This window comes from Oncorhynchus mykiss, chromosome 15, assembly GCF_013265735.2.
Source record: "Oncorhynchus mykiss isolate Arlee chromosome 15, USDA_OmykA_1.1, whole genome shotgun sequence".
NCBI classification, from domain to species: domain Eukaryota; kingdom Metazoa; phylum Chordata; class Actinopteri; order Salmoniformes; family Salmonidae; genus Oncorhynchus; species Oncorhynchus mykiss.
In genome coordinates this window covers 19,335,464-19,358,421 of record NC_048579.1, presented here as the reverse complement: position 1 = coordinate 19,358,421, position 22,958 = coordinate 19,335,464, and the positions used below count along the sequence as shown (strand labels likewise).

At 41.8% G+C, this 22,958-nt stretch overlaps 1 protein-coding gene across 4 annotated transcripts in view; it reads left to right on the top strand.

Annotated features, from left to right (window-relative positions):
* Window positions 1-22,958, top strand: part of LOC110489741 (rho GTPase-activating protein 18) — a 50,381-nt gene that overhangs the window by 13,984 nt on the left and 13,439 nt on the right. For 2 of the 4 annotated variants that reach the window (XM_021562590.2, XM_021562591.2), the window contains exons 2-3: window positions 20,387-20,580; window positions 20,708-20,928. In XM_021562590.2, coding sequence (XP_021418265.1) covers window positions 20,387-20,580; window positions 20,708-20,928 — 415 coding nt within the window. Of the gene's footprint in view, window positions 1-7,006; window positions 7,692-15,221; window positions 15,490-20,386; window positions 20,581-20,707; window positions 20,929-22,958 lie in introns of those variants that run through there. The other 2 variants (XM_021562593.2, XM_021562592.2) reach the window with 2 other exon arrangements.

The window sequence follows — 22,958 nt, the reverse complement described above, 5'->3', positions numbered from 1 at the left end:
GAATCTGTGGATTATGTCATTGTAAATACATTGGAGGAAGACTGCCACTTAAATACTTGTGTACAGCTCAGCGTTCAACACCATAGTGCCCTCAAAGCTCATCAATAAGCTAAGGACCCTGGGACTAAACGCCTCCCTCTCAAACTGGATCCTGGACTTCCTGATGGGCCGCCTCCAGGTGGTAAGGGTAGGTGACAACTAGATGATTTTTCAACACCGATCCTGATTATTGATTAATACCGATTAATCTGCCAAGCTTTTTTTATTTTTATATATTTGTAATGATGACAATTACAATAATACTGAATGAACAATGAACCCTTTTATTTTAACTTAATATAATACATAAATAACATCTATTTAGTCTGAAATAAATAATGAAACATGCTTAATTTGGTTTAAATAATTCAAAAACATAGTGTTGGAGAAGAAAGTAAGAAAGAAAGTAAGTTTAATATGTGCCATGTAAAAAAAGTTAACTTTTAAGTTCCTTGCTCAGAACAAGAGAACATATGAAAGCTGGTTGTTCAATATTCCCAGTTAAGAAGTTTTAGGTTGTAGTTATTATAGGAATTATGACGCGTTGACTAGGCACTATAGTATTGCCAGCCTAATCTCAGGAGTTGATAGGCTTGAAGTCATAAACAGCGCTGTGAAGCAAGCATTGCTAAGATCTGTTGGCAAATGCAGTAAAGTTTGAATGAATGCTTACGAGCCTGCTGCCACCTACCACCGCTCAGTCACACTGCTCTGTCAAATCATAGACTGAATTATAATAAACACATTAACATATATGTATTTTTCGTCTTTTTTGTATACATTTCAATATATATTCAAGCTCTTTTTAGCCCGCCTCACTCAATGTGATATGGATCTGCTATTTTTAGACCTTATAGCCAGAACCTCCATCAGAACCTAAACAGTTGGTCATTAATTGGTCATTAATATGTTAATTAATATGACTCACCAAGATGGCGTAGCAGTGCAGACGTTGTTGGTCGTTCTGCTGTGTACATTTTGTATTTTTCGTCTTTTTTGTATACATTTCAATATATATTCAAGCTCTTTTTAAATCTTTACAATAAATCTACCGGCAACCCGCCTCACTCAATGTGATACGGATCTGCTATTTTTAGACCTTATCGCCAGAACCTCCATCAGAAGCTAGCCATCAGAACCTAAACAGTTAATTAGCTACTAACTATTTAGTCATTGTTAGCCACCGCTAGCGGCCCAGCCCTGAAGCTAGCCTTTAGCCAGGACCATCTCCTGGCCTGCTCAGTGGACCCTATGATCACTCGGCTATACAGCTCATGCCTCCCGGAGTCTTCACTAACATGACCAGAATCCACTACACCACCGGATTCTTGCCGTAAACTCTGGACCTTTTCAGCGGATCATTGCTGCTAGCTAGCTGCTACCGAGTGGCTATAGTGGCTAACGCCCTTGTCCCGAAGCTAGCACCAGTTAGCTGCGAGCCAGGCGCGTCTCCCGGCTAGCAAACGGAATTACTCCAACTACAATACCTCTTTTGCAAACTGGCCTGGACCCTTTGACGCGGAGCCCCGCCGTTCCATCACGACTGGTCTGCCGATGCAATTCCATCCGTTGTGCCCTCAACCGGCTTTGCCGGACGTCGGAGCAGACACCAGCCTCAAGCTCAGGCCCTGTGTGTAGTTAACTGACCCTCTCTGCCCATTCATCACCATTTTACCTGTTGCTGTTGTCTTAGCTGATTAGCTGTTGTTGTCTTACCCTTTGTTGTCTTAGCTAGCTCTCCCAATCAACACCTGTGATTGCTTTATGCCTCGCTCTATGTCTCTAATGTCAATATGCCTTGTATACTGTTGTTTAGGATAGTTATCATTGTTTTAGTTCACTGCAGAGCCACTAGTGCCACTCAACATGCCTCAGATACCTATTTTGTCCCACCTCCCACACATGCGGTGACCTCACCCAGCATAACTAGTGTGTCCAAAGTTGCAACATCTCTTATCGTCACTCAATGCTTAGGTTTACCTCCACTGTACCCACACCCTACCATACCCCTCTCTGTACATTATCCCCTGAATCTATCCTACCACGTCCAGATATCTGCTACATTTATTCTCTGTCCCCAACGCACTAGACGGCCAGTTTTGATAGCCCATAGCCGTACCCTCATCCTACTCCTGTTCCTTGGGTAATGTGGAGGTTAACTTCTTGTTGACTGGGGGGCAGTATTGAGTAGCTTGGATAAATAAGGTGCCCAGAGTAAACTGCCTGCTACTCAGCCATAAAAGCTAGAATATGCATACAATTAGTATATTTGTATAGAAAACACTCTGAAGTTTCTACAACTGTTTGAATGATGTCTGTGAGTTTAGCAGAACTCATATGGCAGGCATTTTTCAACTCCTAGCCTATCGAAGATACAGTGGGATATTGGTCATGTTGCACTTCCTAAGGCTTCCACTAGATGTCAACAGTCTTTAGAACCTTGTTTGATGCTTCTACTGTGAAGTGGGGGCTCATAAGGGCTGTTTGAGTCAGGTGTCTGGCAGATTGCCACGAGCTCGTGACGCGCGGTCATATGAAAGTTAGCTTGCGTTCCATTGCTTTTCTACAGACAATGGAATTCTCCGGTTGGAACATTATTGAAGATTTATGATAAAAACATCCTAAAGATTGATTCTATACTTTGTTTGACATGTTTCTACGACCTGTAATATAACTTTTTGGACTTTTCGGCTGGACTTGCACGCGTGTTTGTTTGTTTTATACCAAACGCCCTAACAAAAGGAGCTATTTGGACATAAATGATGAACTTTATCGAACAAATCAAACATTTATTGTGGAACTGGGATTCCTAGGAGAGCATTCTGATGAAGATCATCAAAGGTAAGTGGATATTTATAATGTTATTTCTGACTTCTGACAATATGGCGGATATCTTTTTGGCTTGTTTGGTCTCTGAGCGCCGTACTCAGATTATTGCATGGTATGCTTTTTCCGTAAAGTTTTTTGAAATCTGACACAGCGGTTGCATTAAATAGATGTTTATCTAAAGTTCCATGTATAATAGTTGTATCTTTTATCAATGTTTTATTATGAGTATTTCTATAAATTGATGTGGCTCTTCAAAATCACCGCATGTTTTGGAACTACTGAACATAACACAGAATAACACAGAATGTACAATGAGATTTTTGGATATAAATATGCACTTTATCGAACATACATGTATTATGTAACATGAAGTCCTATGTGTCATCTGATGAAGATCATCAAAGGTTAGTGATTAATTTTATCTATATTTCTGCTTTTTGTGACTCCTCTCTTTGGCTGGAAAAATGGCTGGGTTTTTCTGTGACTTGGTGGTGACCTGATATAATCGTTTGTGGTGCTTTCGCTGTAAAGCCTTTTTGAAATCAGACACTGTGGCTGGATTAATGAGAATTGTATCTTTAAAATGGTGTAAAATAATTATATGCTTGAGGAATTTTAATTATAAGATTTTTGTTGTTTTAAAAAATTTGTCGCCCTGCACTTTCACTGGCTGTTGCCGGGGTGGGACGCTACCGTCACGAATATCCCAGAGAGGTTAAATAAGCATGACCCATTCAAAAAACTTAGAACTAAGAACAGATTTAGCCTTTGGTTCACTCCAGACCTGACTGCCCTCGACCAGCACAAAAACATCCTGTGGCGGACTGCACTAGCATCAGATTGTCCCTGCAATATGCAACTTTTAAGGGAAGATAGGAACAGAAATACACAGGCAGTTAGGAAAGCAAAGGTTAGCTTTTTCAAACAGAAATTTGCATCCTGTAGCACTAATTCCAAAAAGATTTGGGACACTAAAGTCCACGGAGAACAAGAGCACCTCCTTCCAGCTGCCCACTGCACTGAGGCGAGGAACCACTGTCACCACCAATAAATCCACGATAATTGAGAATTTCAAAAAGCATTTCTCTACTGCTGGCCATGCTTTCCTCCTGGCTACCCCAACCCCGGCCAACCGCTCTGCACCCCCCGCAGCTACTTGCCCAAGCCTCCTCAGCTTCTCTTTCACCCAAATCCAGATAGCAGATGTTCTGAAAGAGCTGCAAAACCTGGACCCGTACAAATCGGCTAGGCTAGACAATCTGGACCCTCTCTTTCTAAAATTATCTGCGGAAATTGTTGCAACCCCTATTACCAGTCTGTTCAACCTCTCTTTCGTATCGTCCGAGATCCCTAAAGATTGGAAAGCTGCCACGGTCATCCCCCTCTTCAAAGGGGGTGACACTCTAGACCCAAACTGTTACAGACCTATATCCATCCTGCCCTGCCTTTCTAAAGGTCTTCGAAAGCCAAGTTAACAAACAGATCACTGACCATTTCGAATCTCCCTGTACCTTCTCCGCTGTGCAATCCGGTTTCCGAGCCAGTCATGGGTGCACCTCAGCCACGCACAAGTTACTAAACGATATCATAACTGCCATCGATAAAAGACAGTACTGTGCAGCCAAGGATTTCGACTCTGTCAATCACCGTATGCAGACTCAACAGCCTTGGTTTCTCGGGTGACTACCTCGCCTGGTTCACCAACTACTTCTCAGACAGAGTTCAGTGTGTCAAATCGGAGGGCCTGTTGTCCGGAGCTCTGGCAGTTGCTATGGGGGTGCCACAAGGTTCAATTCTCGGGCCGACTCTTTTCTCTGTACATATCAACGAAGTCGCTCTTGCTGCGGGTGATTCCCTGATCCACCTCTACGCAGACAACACCATTCTGTATGCATCTGGCCCTTCTTTGGACACTGTGTTAACAAACCTCTAAACATCGCTGCTCTGGACGATTCTGACTTAGAATGTGTGGACAACTACAAATACCTAGGGGTTTGGCTAGACTGTGGGCTCTCCTGCCAGACTCATATTAAACATCTTCAATCCAAAATTAAATCTGGAATAAGCTTCCTTTTTCGCAACTAAGCCTCCTTCACTCACACTGCCAAACATACCCTCGTACAACTGACTTCCTACCGATCCTCAACTTCGGCAATGTCATTTACAAGATAGCCTCCAACACTCTACTCAGGAAATTGGATGCAGTCTATCACAGTGCCATCCGTTTTGTCACCAAAGCCCCATATACTACCCACCACAGCGACGTGTATGCTCTCGTTGAACAGGCCAGTAATAGGGGTTGCAACAATTTTGGCTGATAATTTTAGAAAGCGAGGGTCCAGAATGTCTAGCATGACAATGCCCCGTGCACAAAGCAAGGTTCATACAGAAATGGTTTGTCGATGCTTAAGAACTTGATTGGCCTGCACATAGCCCTGGCCTCAACCCGTTTCACCTTTAGGATGAATTGAAACGCTGACTGCAAGCCAGGCCAAATCGCCCAACATCAGCATCCAGACCTCACCAATGCTCTTGTGGCTGAATGGAAGCAAGTACCCGCATCAATGTTCTAACATCTAGTGGAAAGCCTTCCCAGAAGAGTAGAGGCTGTTATAGCAGCAAAGGGGGGACCAACTGTATATTAATGCCCATGATTTTGGAATGAGGTGTTCGACGAGCAGGTGTGTGACTCTGTATTTTTATAGCTTACAGTTTATTCACTGTTAGTCAGAACCTCTACACTAAATAATTTTCATGCTTTGTTTGACGAGCAGTCATGTAGTGTACTTCATTGAATTGTCTGATGCGCTTCCAGCTCCCCTGTCCCAATCCCTCAGAGTCCATCTCCAATAACCACCATTAGATCTTAAAGGAAAACTCCTCCCAAAATTATATTTTTGTATTTATTTCATTAGTCCATTGTTGACATGGTCCGAAAATGTTTTGCTTGTCAACAATCTAAGTTAAGATATGTAACTTCCAAAGTACAGAAATCATCCCCATATATACTGGCAAACAAGAAATAATTATGACCTCCTCCTCTCCTAATTTGTCCAGAACTCTTATTCATTTTACAGCAGGTTTGCAAGTCATAAAGATTTATAGAACTACATAGTATAGACATTCTTACTTCCCTCTTTCCGAAGCCAACATAAACAAAATTGTTATCAGTAACTAGTAACTAATTGGTAGGTCTACATTTACTTGTTAATTACGTGAACTTTCATAATCTGACCCTCATTAGGGAGAGAAATAAAATGTAAAAAAATACAAAATGTGCGGTTTTGGTAGTAGAATAACAAGACGAGACTTCTTACAGAAGGCAAATCATTTCTGCAGAACTAAATATACATGTTGATATTATTTGTCAAGGGCCTTCAACATAATTGTCTTCAAATATTTTTAATACCATAAGACTTTTTCTAGTAGATGTTTAAGCCCCATTTTCCATGTATGTGACCAGAAATCTAAGCCTTTACTTAGCCCCATTTTAGGATGGTTGAGTTCCTTCATTTATAGAAAAGTTTGGTCATACGCCCATCCTTAAAAACATAGGTGCTGGACTAATAAAGAACACTAGTATAGAACATGAAGGCTTGCACACTGTTAAAGCTCCCATTTCACTGCAGTATGTGGGCCTTCTTGTTATATACGGAGTTCCTTAATTTCCCAAAAAGACTCTTAGTTTTCATATGACATTCGATATGCTCCTATAAACTTCATGTTGGTGCTCATAGATCATTTAACATGGAAATGACCTGTTGTGTTTTACGGCGTGTTTTTAATTCAGGCAACGTGACGTGGAACTACAGTGATAAGCCTGAGGAAGTTGTTCTTCTGCCTGACTAAATGGATCAGCAAAACCCAATGAGAGTTTCTATCAATTGCTATTACTATCTGCACATTTCATAATTTCTCACATGCCCCAGTGATTGAAATGAATTAGAAGTGCATGCTTTGTAGAAATGAAAAAAAATGACATGGTAAATGGACATGCACTTTGATTGACTGGTTAAAGTCTGTGAATAGCAAAGTCAAGTGTGGCGCATTGTTTCTGACATCATTCCGCTCAGTGCTTTATTACCTAGTGAGTGAACACATCCCCTCAAGGCACTCATAACTTGCAGGATGTAGCCTTCAGTGACGGGTTTCAAGAAAACAATCATGGAAAAAAGGGTCTATAGTTCAACATGGGCACAAAGGGATTATCGGAAACAAGAATGTGGGTACGCGTGAATGAACTGAATTGTGTGTGGACACTGAACAAAGTACACTATTCAAGTACTTCTCAAACTGACTCACTCAGTGTTGACATAGTGGAATTGAAACTACCTATCTACAGTGAAGACGTCGGACAGAAATAGCAGCCTTAATACACATGAAATAGGACAACGATTACTTCACCAAAATGAAATGACTAAGGCGACTGACAGAAAGAGTGACTTCCTCCGTTGCACTTTTGCCAATGTTGCCTGTCCACATTCCACTACTCTATTCTCAGGTAGGACTGAGCCATATACAGAGTATACCTGTGCATTCTGGCTGAGTTTCAGGCAGTCATGCTTCCGGAGCTAGTGGACTGAGCTATCCAGATCGTAACAGCTGACTTTAGACTATTTCTGTACCTGAGCAGTCTTAGACTGGACTGCAGAAAGATTCTGATCCTCTCAATTGCTTTATCTCTACACCAGAGGGATTTTGAACAGTAAACACACACTCATGTTCCCCTGTAACGTACACGGCTACTGTATGATATCAACAGTGTCTATGATAAGGGGAAGAAGTTGGACACTTAACAGCGACTCTGTTGTAAACAGTTGAGGGTGAGTGGTTGATTTATCAGGTGGAGAATTGTTTATTTGCTAAGGTGGATTTATTGTTTAACAATTTATATTCAGCACGTAAATGACACTACACAATCCTTCCTCCCATGTCTGTATTCAGAAACGTGTTGTTTTTAAAAGGATGAGTTAAAAGACTTATGTTACAGTATGACAGGAATGTCTTATACATGTTAAAAAATAAGAATAAGTCAACTGTGATTTTGTGAGATTAAAGGATACTTTGTACCTAGACTCATTTCTAAATGGAGAGTTGTGTTTTTACTGTAGCTCTGACCTGTTTGGCTGTAAACAGCCCCTGAAGTCATAAGATTTCTCTTGACAACAGTCTCAATGTGGAGACGATCTTTCAATCACAAGAGTACTTTGGATCATATCTCTTGATTTTATTATTTCTCTAAAGTAGGAAAGGATACTGCTTGTGTGTGTGTGTGTGTGTGTGTGTGTGTGTGTGTGTAACAGTTTCGCCCTTGTTGCACTGCCTCTTCCCACAAGAACTGCTTTGCATTATACGGCAGGAGGTGTGAATTTGGAAGGGAAATAATCACTATGCAGTTGATGATAGTAGACTCTCACGCACACACACACACACTGTAATCTGTTACTGTATGTTGCCTAGATTTAGTCAGCATTATGTTGTGCAGTGCACTCTGTAAGAGATTGGGATGGACATGCAAGGCTGACCAAAACAGCAGACAGCTCTCATGGTGAAAGTGCATTTATGTTAAAGAGACTATAAAAGTGCCTCTCAAACCTAATTTGATGTTCTGAATCTGTTTTGGGTTACAGATTGTCACCTGTGCCCCCCAGCAAACAGCTGAATCTTCTTAAAACTAGGAATGTTGTAACAATGGAGAAGCATCACCATAAAATACTCCAAAACCTGGAGTGCAATGTCATTCCAGGTTTTATTTTACCCCTTACAGTGCCTTCAGAAAGTATTCACACCCCTTGACTTTTTCCACATTTTGTTGTGTTCGAGCTTGAATTTGAAATGGTTTAATTGTGATTTTGTGTCATTGGCCTGCACATTATGGGGTAATGTTTTAACTTTCTATTTGTTTTATTTTTATTAGAAATTAAAAGCTTAAATGTCTTGAGTCAATAAGAATTCAACACCTTTTTTGGGGGATACCTTAAATACGTTCAGGAGTAAAACATGTGCTTAATAAGTTGCATGGACTCACTCTGTGTGCAATAGAAGTGTTTAAAAACATTTTTTATGACTAACTCATCTCTGTACCCCACAAATGTATTTATTTAACCTTTTATTAACTTGGAAATTCAGATAAGAACAAATTCTTATTTACAATGACGTCCTACCAAAAGGTCTCCTGCGGGGACAGGAGGCCTTTTGTGACAAAACACACATCATGACAGGAGAGACAACGCAACACTACATAAAGAGAGACCTAAGACAACAACATAGCATGGCAGCAACACATAACAACACAGCATGGAAGCAACACAACATGTTAGCAGCACAAAACACGGTACAAACATTATTAGGCACAGACAACAGCACAAAGGGCAAGAAAGTAGAGACAACAATACATCACGCAAAGCAGCCACAGCTGTCAGTAAGAGTGTCCATGACTGAGTCTTTGAATGAAGAGATTGAGATAAAACTGTCCAGTTTGAGTGTTTGTTGCAGCTCATTCCAGTCGCTAGCTGCAGCGAACTGAAAAGAGGAGTGACCCAGGGAGGTGTGTGCTTTCGGGACCCTTGTGACTGGCAGAACGGGTGTTCTGGATGTGGGCTGCAGTATATATCTTAGATAGGGGGGTCTGAGGCCTAAGAGAGTTTTATAAATAAGCATCAACCAGTGGGTCTTGCGACGGGTATACAGAGATGACCAGTTTACAGAGGAGTATAGAGTGCAGTGATGTGTCCTATAAGGAGCATTGTTGGCAAATCTGATGACCGAATGGCAAAGAACATCTAGCCGCTCGAGAGCACCCTTACCTGCCGATCTATAAATTATGTCTCCGTAATCTAGCATGGATAGGATGGTCATCTGAATCAGGGTTAGTTTGGCAGCTGGGGTGAAAGAGGAGCGATTACGATAGAAGTCTAGATTTAACTTTAGCCTGCAGCTTTTATAAGCGCTGAGAGGAGGGCAGTGGGCCGTCTAGCCATACTCCCAAATACTTGTATGAGGTGACTACCTCAAGCTCTAAACCCTCAGAGGTAGTAATCACACCTGTGGGGAGAGGGGCATTCTTCTTACCAAACCACATGACCTTTGTTTTGGAGGTGTTCAGAACAAGGTTAAGGGTAGAGAGCTTGTTGGACACTAAGAATGCTTTGTTGTAGAGCATTTAACACAAAATCCGTGGAGGGGCCAGCTGAGTATAAGACTGTATCATCTACATATACAATACATGGATGAGAGAGCTTCCTACTGCCTGAGCTATGTTGTTGATGAAAAATTGAGAAGAGTGTGGGTCCAAGGGTTGAGCCTTGGGGTACTCCCTTGGTTACTGGCAGTGGCTGAGACAGCAGATTTTCTGACTTTATACACTGCACTATTTGAGATAGTTAGCAAACCAGGCCAAAGACCCCTCAGAGACACCAATACTCCTTTGCTGGCCCACAAGAATGGAATGGTATACCGTGTTAGATTTTCAAGACGATTTTAAATAATAAAACTAATGCAAGACTTAAAAATGGCTGTCTAGCAGTGATCAACAACCAACGGGGTATGGTGTGTAGATGGGTGAGGGGCAAAAAATTATATTTGATACATTTTGAATTCAGGCTGTAACACAACAAAATATGATAAGTCATGGGTATAAATACTTTCTGAAGGCACTGTACATTTAACCTGTTGGCTTGATTATGTAAATTGTGTTAGATTCAAATGTTATCACAATTTCTAAACTTTTTCTAAAGTCTGTTTTGTTCTACTGAATGCACTTGGTTAGGTTAAAATAGCTCCTTTAGCCTAACTTGATAGAAACAAATTTACTCAATATGGTCCACAGCCACTCCTGGCTTGAAACTGGGAAGTGAATTTTTACTTCTCAACCCATTAACAATGTCACATTTTAATTAGGGAAATGTTCTCTTAAGGTTGTTTTTTACTTAGTTTTTTAGTCTATGGTTCATTGTATTATGGGCACATTTCAGTGGTTTCTCAAAGACTTCCCTTTTTATTTTCATTCACCATTTTTGTATTGTTTTGTCAACAGGGCAGGAGTTTACAGTCCAATACCACTAAATCTCTAGTCTAGATAGATATGTTTTCTACAAGCGGTATTAGGTAACACTTAGACCATTTGGTAATGATTACACATACCATACTACGGCTATCTTTACAGGCCAAACAGGATGTATCTGCTGCTGCAGTCAAGTTCCCCCTGAAACATGATCAAGAGTAGCCTGTTTCTCACTGGACCTGAATTCCATGAATAATAACACACACAAAATTTGCTGCTTTCCCTTCCAATTAATTTAATTCATCTTGAGATGTTACAGGCTGTGTTTGTAATGTAACTAGCAGCTTTGACAATAGAGGAAAAGGTCATTTGATTAGCAACGCACATTCCCCACCCACCTGAGGATCTCTCCTTTTCAGCCATCAATTTCCTGTTTTGACCGGAGCAAAATCCACTTGTCACTTAAATCTCGCTGGGTTGATTGCTTTCATTTTGCTCTTTCCCACTCTTGTTTGTACCAGTCTTTTTTTTCCCGTCAACGTAACGATCGTGGAACCTGTCAATCACACTCTGGTAATGGCTGAAATGGACTCAATTGAATACATTGGCTTTCCGTTGCATCTATAATAACCCTAAAGCTTCGTCTGGGATTTAACACACCATCTCGACAGTTACATCACAAAAAAGAGAAGAAAGATCCAGTAACTTTATTTTTAAGGGTGTTAATATTTGTACATTTAAAATGTTTACAAATTATATGTGCTGTAATGAAGGCAACTACCGAAAATGAACACTCGGATTATAGTGATATTATGTCTGATCTCACAAACAGTATAAAGTCAGAATGTTAAGGTTTAATTTGGAGCCAAGCGTTTTGATGTTTTATTCGGATGGTTATCCTTCTCTTGACACACTTGTTGAATTATTCAAGAGAACGTGACAGCGTAGGTAGGCCTAGAGACAGAGCAAGTTTTTGGTGGTTTAAGCCCTTTTTAAATCAAATCAAATTGTATTTGTCACATGCAGCAGGTGTAGACCTGACAATGAAATGCTTACTTACAAGCCCATAACCAACAATGCATTTCAAGTATTAGAGTTAAGAAAAACATTTACTTAATAAACTAAAGTAAAAAATAAAATGAAAAGTAACACAATAAAATGACGAGGCTATATACAGGGTGTACCGGTATCAAGTCAATGAGTGGGGGTACAGGTTAGTCGAGGTAATTTGTGTGTGTTTTTTAAATATTATTTATTTTTAAAAAATGGACGATGTTAAATTATCAGTGTAATTACACACAAATTGATGTCAGACATGGAGACCCACCCAATACTCTGTTGCTGATAAATGCAGGAGCAGATTTCAGGAGCAGGACAAGACACCCTCTTTGTGACTGATGACTGACATAAGGGCATGTATGTGACAGGCCTAAGTGGCTTATATGATTAATATGGTCATAATACTTCTTGACAGTGTCATAAAGTGTATTTTTCTTAGTCCAAGTAAAGTGACACAGGATTGTAATAATGTTTCATGAGTGTCATAGTGTATTTTATACAATTGATTTGAAATATATGATGAAAAAAAAATATTGTAAAGAATTCATTACATCAACAATTTCAGAAACAAACCTTCAAACGAAGGGAAACTTAATTTGAATAAATGTGTAGGTGTCATAACCAGACATAAAATAACGCAATATAATGTCACAACAGGTGGAAATATATGGGTTATAACCACAGGTTGTCAGCTGTTATGACACTGGGTGTCAAGTAAAGTATTAAAGAATAGTAAAGTATTACAGAATAGTTTTTTAAAATTTATTTTTTATTTTACTCCTTTTTCTCCCCAAATTTGTGGTATCCAATTGTTTTTTAGTAGCTACTATCTTGTCTCATCGCTACAACTCCCGTACGGGCTCGGGAGAGACGAAGGTTGAAAGTCATGCGTCCTCCGATACACAACCCGGAAGCCAGCCGCACCAATGTGTCGGAGGAAACACCGTGCGCCTGGCAACCTTGGTTAGCGTGCACTGCGCCCGGTCCGCCACAGGAGTCGCTGGTGCGCGATGAGACAAGGATTTCCCTACCGGCCAACACGATTTGGACAAAAGTGGACACAACACAAGATGATGAATTACCATTAAGAAGAGCCATAGAGTAGACATTAGTCATGGGCAGCCACTGTTAATCAGCCTGACTTATGATGACGATCGCTTATGTCATGAAAAGCATTTGAGCACTGACCAGGTCCTGAGTTCAGATCCATTATCTAACTAATGACCCTTAGAGACCCAAAACATTCCCCTATAACTTCTAAAACATTACTGATGTGACTGGTTATCTTCCGCTCCTCACTCACACATACAAACTCCCACCCGCCCACACACACCACTCAAGGAACCTATACATTCCCAATCAAGTGTATTAATCAGTGAGAGGCAGCCATTACAGCCTTGTTCCTATTGATCTGTTGTTTGAGGATGTAGCATGCTGTTAATGCCCCTGCTTTTAAACCAGCCCTTTACTGAAGATGAGCGCTCTATGTGCTGACACAGCCCATCGTGTGTGTGTGTGTGTGTGTGTGTCTTGCTTATTTTAAGGCCATAATAACCATAATGTCCACATGCAGATCAGTGGGATCTGAGAGAGGTTCGAGAGGGTCTGCAGACTAAATAGAGTGGCTCCTGGCCTGCGGCGCTAGACTAGACTTGCTGTGTGTCCGGCAGTAGAAGAATTGGTCCTAAGGCTCTTCCTCTTCACTAGCCAGTAACAAGGGCCTCTTGTGTGCATCTGCTGCTGAGGTGGGGGCGCCCCACTCTGACCAGGTGTGTTGGAAATGGACAGTCCCTGTGTCTTTATGTCACCAAAGGGACTGTTGAAGAAATAGACAGAGAAGGCCTATAGCTGGTTGAGTAAATTAGTGATAGCAGTTGTTGTTGGTTGGGTTTAAGCGTTATCCTACAAAACTGGTAGATGTAGGATAAGCTGAGTTGGACCATGTGTACCAGACATGTGTACCAGTTTATTTCTGGAAAGCCAGATGTTTTAGCCCCTAGCAGCCAGAGGACTAATTAAGGAAAAGTAGGCTTTTAGTTTCAACCTCTAAACTGATTTAAGACCAACACGTGTTGATGTTATTTGCACAGCTTTAAAGTTAAGAGGAAATAAACAATCAGTCTACATTTTAGACACATGACCTAACGTCAGCAATTTGGCACGCACGTGCTTTTGATTTCATCTATCCTAAAAGTGTATGGACAATTTAATCAATAAGAGAGATGGAAAAAGGTTTTAGCTGATTATCAACTTAGGAAGAAGAGAGAGGGAGACTCCAAAGTAGCTTTGGCAGATTTTGATGGCACACTTCCAATACTTCACCTTTCAGCAGTGGGACAAGGACATTGGCTAGGCAGGAGAGCAGTGTTGTTGGTCTGACATGTTTAAATCTGCAGTGAGTGAGGCCAAACACATGTAAATGGTTTTGCTTTTTGGGGGTATTGTTGTTGGATTGCAGACTTGGCTCTTTGGCCCTGGTGTTAACATTCTTTGAGGAATTAGGTGATGATTGGAGGGTCCCTGAGCTTTCTACTCCGATTACAGACCTTCGTGCCCTCTCTCTCTCTTTCTGTCTGCTCTCTGCTTTCTCTCCGTCAAGCCCAGACCAGCTCCACATGTTTCCAGTTTAGTATTTTCGTCACCGTTGACCTACATATAATGTTGGGGGGCATATGCTCCAATATGATTTCCTGGAGCTGAAATTTCCGCTTTGGTCGTTAAAGAAATATGACATTTTCTCTCTGATTTGAATGACTTTGTAGCGTCAGTATTTCTGAACCACATTTCTCTACAGAAACTCATCCCAGAGGGATGTTTTTCAAAACATTTTGAAGATATTTAAATTAAATTATTGTTTAGAGCAGAGATTTTTCCAAGTTATTTACTTATGAAAAGACATCTGAGTGTAACAATGTTAATGTAATTGAAGTTTTTGGTATTCCCTGATTTTTCTCATTTAAGTGTGCTCTGCATTTGTAGTATGAGTAGTCAAACTGTACAAACTAATTAGTGTATTTACATGGATCTTATAAATAAATGACAGTAGTATTGTGAGTGCTATTCCTAATTAGACTCATTTTGGGTTAGGTTTTCTTAAATGTAGCACAACTGCCATTTTCTCTTGCTCTCTCTCTCATCAAAAAAAGAGGGAGAGGTGTTAACATGGTGGACATGTAATGACCTATAAAGATGAAAGCAGAGAAGAGGAATGGTAACCAGTGAATGTGTCGAGAGGGAGCAGTACAGGGGGAAGGGAGAAGGGAAAGGGTGAAAAAGAGGAGGAGGATTAGAAAGAGACTGGAGGAGGAGGGGAGAAAGCTGGACACTGAAAACTTGTGCCTCCCGCAGAGGGGGAGTGTGACGGCTGGAGGGAGAGAAAGAGATGAGCTTGTGTTCCACAAAGACTCTCAGTCCATTGGAGGATATTCTGAGATTGAGTTGTTTGTCTCTCTCTCTGACTGGCTTCAAACAGCTTTGTTTATATACAAGATGCAGGCACCTCTCTCTCACATCTCTAGAGTTCACTCGCTCTTCTCTTCAGCTGGATGAAGAACTGAAAGGTAATCTGCCCTTTCCTCCTCTGAAATACACTCGTTGTGTGTATGTGTGTGTGTTCTATTAATTGTTGTGAAGTGGAACATTAACATGGACTGTATGAGGTGTTAATGGTTACTTATTGTATTCACTAAGGTATTTCCATTGAACATTCGTTACTTTGGTTTATAACCAGTGGTCTTAGATTACGACTTCTTATCTTGCGTTTTGGTATTTGTATGAATGTTTGATTTTTATCAGGGGCAGAGATATTTCAGAGCAATTTTTATTTATTCATTATATCTTCCAACCTGAAGGGGTTGTTCTAAATTCAATGTCTCTGAATTGACAGAAGTGGAACTGTAGCCACATTGTTCAGTCATTTTAGCAGATGCTCTTATCCAGAGCAATTAGTTAAGTGCCTTGCTCAAGGGCACGTGGACATATTTCACTTAGTCAGCTCAGGGATTCGAACCAGCAACCTTTAGGTTACTGGCCCAATCGCTTAACTACTAGGTTACCACCCAGTCATCCTCTCCCTAAAGTACATTACTTGCACCTTAGTTAGGAATATCTCTGTCCAAAACTTACTCATGAACTTGAATTTCTTTAGATTACTTGAACTTGAATTTCTTTACAAAACCTCCTTCACATGACCTAAAGGGAAATGGCTGCCAAGAACTGTGTGTCTCTGTCATACATACCTTTACTGATCTCACACTTCTCTATTTGTGCATTATAAGGCTTCTTTAATTATGGGCTATAACCAGATGTGTTTATTGATGTTTTGAAGACTGGAGATGAACCACTCTGTGGATCAACCAATGTGACTTTGTAGTGTGTCTACTATTGACTTTAGATTTTCCCCCTCAAGGCATAAGTGTTGAAAATCGAGTACTCAAATAATCATTCTGTTCTAGAAAAATAACATGGCCCTATATTCACCAAGTGTCTCAGAGTATGAGTGCTTTTTTTAAATTTAATTTTTTATCTTTAACATAAGATTAATGGACAGAGAGGAGTCAGAGGCCCTTATCCTAGATCAACACTGCTACTCTGAGACAGGTCCTGACCTTTTTATATTACCTTACTTGCCAGCATCATAGCAGGTGATCTAGCTAGATAAAATACCCTGTTGTTCACAGGCAGTGTAGGGTGAAGATTTGTTGTGGTGCCGTCCACTGATGGGTGTAAATGGCTCGCCATCAGAAGGCATTGGAGGGTGAACAGAGGCCTTGTGTAGATGCCAATCACAGATCTGAATCCTTCCTTCAGCCTGTATGGCTGTGCCTCATAAAGCCAGATGCTTATCAAGAATATATCTTGTTTTGAAATGAGGGATGAACAAGGAACACTCAGTCACACACACACACACATATATATATATATATATATATATATATATATATATATATATATATATATATATATATATATATATATATATATATATATATATATATATATATATATATATATATATATATATATATATATATATATATATATATATATATATATATATATATATATATACAGACACACACACACCTCCCATTGATTGGGGTGAAAGTGTGCAGATGAGGTATAGCATCTGAACCTGCTCTTCAACAAGTACAGCATATTTCTACAGCATATTTCTACATGTCAATAGACCAGCCCTACACCTGACACTCCCAATGCATTTTATTTCATTCTGCTCACATGGAATCCTAGCAAAATGGTTTGTGTGTGTGTTCTTTAAAATGTGTATGATATCTGCGTCAGGACACCTCTGTCATTAGGCCTACAATATATCAGTAGTGATAGAGGCTCAGTGTTCTAGCTGCTTAGCTAATACTTTGCCTTGGTGTGCTCTACAACCATCATACTAAGTACTCTTCCTGTAATGGAGAGCATAGGCCTATACTTTTGGCCATGCAGTGTATGTGGACACCCCTTCAAATTAGTGGATTCGGCTATTTCAGCCGTATAAAATCGAGCACACAGCCATGCAATCTCCATAGACAAACATTGCCAGTAGAATGGCCCACTGAAGAGTTCAGTGACTTTCAACATGGCAACGTCATAGGATTCCACCTTTCCATCAAGTCAGTCCGTCAAATTTCTTCCCTGCTTGTACAGCTACAAAGTAGTAGGCCACACAAGCTCACAGAACGGGACCGCCGAGTACTTTCCTTGGTTGAAACATTCACTGCCTCTCGACTCAACGTCAGCACAATAATTGTTCGTCGGGAGCTTCATGACATGGGTTTCCATGGCTGAGCAGCCGCACACAAGCCTAAGTTCACCATGCACAAAGTCAAGCGTCAGCTGAAGTAGTGTAAAGCTTGCGCCAATTGGACTCTGGAGCAGTGGCAATGCGTTCGCTGGAGTGATGTATCATACTTCAACATCTGTCAGTCTGACAGACGAATCTGGATTTGGCAGATGCCAGGAAAACGCTACCTGTCCCAATGCATAGTGCCAACTGTGAAGTTTGATGGAGGTCGAATAATGGTCGGAGGCTGTTTTTCATAGTTTTGGCTTAATGCTCCAGCATACAATGACGTTCTAGACGATTCCGTGCTTCCAACTTTGTGGCAACAGTTTGGGGAAGACCCTTTTCCTGTTTCAGCATGACAATTCCCTCATGCACAAAGCAAGGTCCATACAGAAATGGTTTGTCGAGATCAGTGCCCGACTTCACTAATGCTCTTGTGGCTGAATGGAAGCAAGTCCCCGCAGCAATATTCCAACATCTAGTGGAAAGCCTTCCCAGAAGAGTGGAGGCTGTTATAACAGCAAAGGGGGGACCAACTCCATATTAATGGCCATGATTTTAGTATGAGATGTTCAACGAGCAGTGTTTGCTATTCCTTGAAATCTCATGTGATAACATCATGAGTGTGAGGTAAAGGGGCACCCAGGGGAACAAAAGCCCATTAAAACAAAGTTCCTCTCTGAAAGCTCCATCCGGACCCCCAGCAAGCACCACTCTAATCAATAATATCTTCCTAAGTGAGGCCAGGGCCAGCTTTCTGGCGCACTCAAACACACGCACACGCACAATATTTGAGTACAAAACAAGCATGGGTAGTTTTCCCTGAACACTGATGTATTTGTGGCCCCTTGTGTTCTTGCAAACAACATTGTCCATTGTGCAGCAAAGTAACAAATAGAATTTACATATTTTAATGAAATTGGGAAGGTTTTCCATGCTGACTAGATAGTAGGAAACAACTGAGAGCCCTGGGGAAGACCCCTTGAACCTCCTCGCCTCCTATTCATGTCCCTCCTCCAGTTGTGGAGGTGGAGATAAGGGTGTGTGCGTGTGTGTTTGACTGGCTGTCTGTGTGACACTGCCCTCAGTACTCTTCTACAGTCGTTTCCCATCCTATTATTCTTTGGACCAGGAACCCCCTATCCCAGCATTGTCCTGGCTCATCAGATCAGACCCCACCAGACAGGGGACCAGATATTCCGGGTAACAGGGCCGACAGGCCACATCAAGGTGCTGCTCTCCTGACCACTCATAACTCTGCCTCTGAAATGAAAGGGTCTGTGATGTGACCATGCCCCTCTATAATTAGGGGGTTGTAATGAGAACCAGACTGTGACTAGAAGCAGACAGACCTGCGAATGGATTCCATATGATGTTTATGTCAAGGAGTGATCACACGTGTGCACACACAGCCTGCATGCTCGTACATGCAGGCACCCTCTTTTGTGTTCATACACAGGCTATAGGAACGCCATCCGCAACTTGCATTTCTCCTTTTGATTTTGATATCCATTATAGTGACTTGTACGGCAGGTAGCCTAGTGGTTAGAGCTTTGGGCCAGTAACTGAAAGGTTGGTGGATCGAATCCCCGAGCTGACAAAGTAAAAAATCTGTCGTTCTGCCCCTGAACAAGGCGGTTAACCCACTGTTCCTAGGCCGTCATTGTAAATAAGAATTTGTTCTTAACTGACTTGCCTAGTTAAATAAAGGTTCAATTAAAAACATATAATAATTGATCATTGTGACAAGTGTGCTTGTTAGATGGTGTAGGTACCGCTTTGTTTGAAGTGCATCTTAGGAAGGCTTCATAAAGCATTCATACATGTCATAACCCTGTGACATAATCATACATTTATTTGTTCATATTCATATTCATCCTTTATTTAGAGTTGGCTTAACTGTGAAAAACCGCTGGATAAAAAAAAAAATTATTCACAATTTAATCTCTAAAATGTTGGGAACTAATTTGTTTACATTCGTTCTAGTGAGCATTTCTCCTTTGCCAAGATAATCCATCCACCTGGCAGGTGTGGCATATCAAGAAGCTGATTAAACACCATGATCATTACACAGGTGCACCTTGTGTTTGTATTTGTATTTATTATGGATCCCCATTAGCCAAGGCAGCAGCTGTACAAGGCAAGGATGGGGGCAGAGCTGTTGCCAGGGTATTGAATGTTAATTTCTCTACCATAAGCCATCCGTTCAGAAAATTTGGCAGTACGTCCAACCGGCCTCACATCCGCAGACCACGTGTAACCACGCCAGCCCAGAACCTCCACATCCGGCTTCTTCACCTGTGGTATAATCTGAGACCAGCCACCCGTACAGCTGATGAAACTGAGGAGTATTTCTGTCTGTAATAAAGCCCTTTTGTGGGGAAAAACTCATTCTGATTGGCGGGCCAGGCTCCCGAGTGGGTGGGCCTATGCCCTCCCAGGCCCACCCATGGCTGCGCCCCTGCCCAGTCATGTGAAATCCATAGATTAGGGCCTAGTGAATTTATTTTAATTGACTGATTTCCTTATATGAACTATAACTGAGTAAAATCGTTGAAATTGTTGTATGTTGCATTTTATATATTTGTTCCGTATAAATGGGTCACCAATACCAGCCTATTGACTAACTGACCTCCCCCTCATCTCCCTCCCCACCCCAGGAAGGTGCAGTACCAGGAGATAGGCCTACTGGGCAGGATGAGTTCCAGAGGTGCCAGGCCCTCTTCTCCCCCCAGCTCGCTGGAGCGCCCGGCGTCACAGGACTCCATGGAGGACTACTGGAGCGAGGTCAAGAACATCGAGGAGGATGGCGAGCAGGTCCACGAGGACCTGCTGGAGAGGGGCAGCATGGATGGTCTGTACCAACCAGGGTTGTATTCATTCAGGCATGCAACAGAAAAACCATAGAGGTGGTTACAAATGTAGATTTTGATCGATACTATATACTAATTTGTCTAAATTATTCTTCCTCCACATTCCAGAGGCTGAGCTTGAAGAGGCGTGGCTGCAGGAGGCGGGGCTGTCCACATTGGTGTCGGGGGAGTTGGGGGAGGGGCCTGCAGAGGCGCTGCTCTCCACGCTGACGCGCTCGCAGGCAGCCATGGTGAAGAAGCGTGTGGACAACTACACCCTGACCATGAGGAAGAGGAACAAGCAACCGGCCAGACACGTCCAAGACGTCTTCTCCACGCCAGATACATTGGTGTGTGCTTTGGGTTTACAGCAAGGGTGCTTTGAGTTAAGCACTCAGTAGTTGTGTTTATGGAGTTGGTCTCTATATTTCCGATTTGAAATCCTAACAGGAAACATGTTGACATGAAGTCTGTCTTATGTCTGGCCCTTGATAGACTATGACTGGTGCTTCTGCCCCTTGGTGCCCCTATGGCCTAAATTCAATTAGATATAGAAACTTTGGTAATCTCACTTGTGCTACTGATCCTCTGGCAGAGCCAGACAAGCCTCTGTAACCTCAGTACATATCCAAATCCTGTGTGTCAGGGATGGGGGTCGGGCCACAAAAAAATCTGATCTCATCATGAGGGGCCGCAGTTACTTGCGGGTCAGCGTACCCACATACATTTTTTTAGCTGACTTGGTTAATTGACTGACTATCAGTAGCTAGGTATCCATCCAATTTGCGACAGATTTTCATGTGAAAATTCTAGAATCTGCGTAAAACAATATGCACATTTTCCAACAGAGTGTTTCCATCAAACTGACTTTTTGTGGACAAAAGGCTTTACGTGATGACGTAGTACACATAGAAATAACTGAGGCCTAATGCAAGTTAAATGGGTTTCCATTGCATTTTCAACTCGACTGATGGTTTTGTCACAAAAACTGTAAAGCAAATGTGCCCACTTGAGCACACAGCCATACAATGTCCAAATACAAACATTGGCAGTAGGTTGGCCTTACTGAAGAGCTCAGTGACTTTCAACGTGACACCGTCATAGGATACCGCCTTTCCAACAAGTCAGTTTGTCAAATTTCTGCCCGGCTAGAGCTGACCCGGTCAACTGTAAGTGCTGTTATTGTGAAGTGAAACTAAGAGCAACATCAGCTCAGCCGTGAAGTGCTAGGCCACACAAGCTCACAGAACGGGACCGCCAAGTGCTGAAGCGCGTAGCGTGTAAAAAAACGCCTGTCCTCGGTTGCAACAATCACTACCGAGTTCCAAACGATCTCTGGAAGCAACGTCAGCAGAATAACTGTTCGTCGGGAGCTTAATGAATTACGCTTCACCATCTGGCAGTCCGACAGACAAATCTGGGTTTGGCGGATGCCAGGAGAACGCTACCTGCCCGAATGCATAGTGCCAACTTTAAAGTTTACTGGAGGAGGAATAATGGTCTGGGGCTGTTCTTCATGGTTTGGGCTAGGCCCCTTAGTTCCAGTGAAGGGAAATCTTAACGCTACAGCATAAAATGAAATGGTTTGTCGAGGTCATTGTGGAAGAACTTGACTGGCCTCCACATTCACCCAACCTCAACCCAATTGAGATGGTTTGGCATGATTTGGACTGTAGCGTGAAGAAAAAGCAGACAACAAGTGCTCAGCATATGTGGGAACTCCTTCAAGACTGTTGGAAAAGCATTCCAGGTGAAGCTGGTTGAGAGAATACCAAGATTGTGCAAAGCTGTCAAGGCAAAGGCTGGCTACTGTAAACACTTTTTTGGTTGCTACATGATTCCATATGTGTTATTTCATAGTTTTGATGTCTTCACTATTATTCTACAATGTAGAAAATAGTAAAAATAAAGAAAAAGCCCTGAATGAGTAGGTGTGTCCAAACTTTTGACTGGTACTGTATATCATTTTATTTGGGGGGGATGGATCCAAGGCCCTTCAAAGGGGGCCGCCAGTTGCCCAGTTGGCTAGAGTAAGGAGACGTGCTTCAGTAGACGTGCTTCAGACACTCAGGTGTGTTACCAACCAGTATTTAAACACCAACCCAGTTGGTATGGGCCAGAACCATTATCAGATGAGAGGGGGTGGACAGTGGAAACACAATGTTCTCATGCTTGCCCAACCCTATAAAGCAGCTCTCGGCAGATAGCTGCCTCTTTCTCGGAAATAGAACTGACTGTTAGCTGCAATCTGGATGAGCAACAGGCAAGAGAAGAGTGACGGGGAAGTCCCATACTGTTTTCAGATAGCAGCGTACCGCATGCACTGCTTTAGATCCAAGGACATCAAATAGCATAGCAGCATTGTAATATGTTCTGTAGA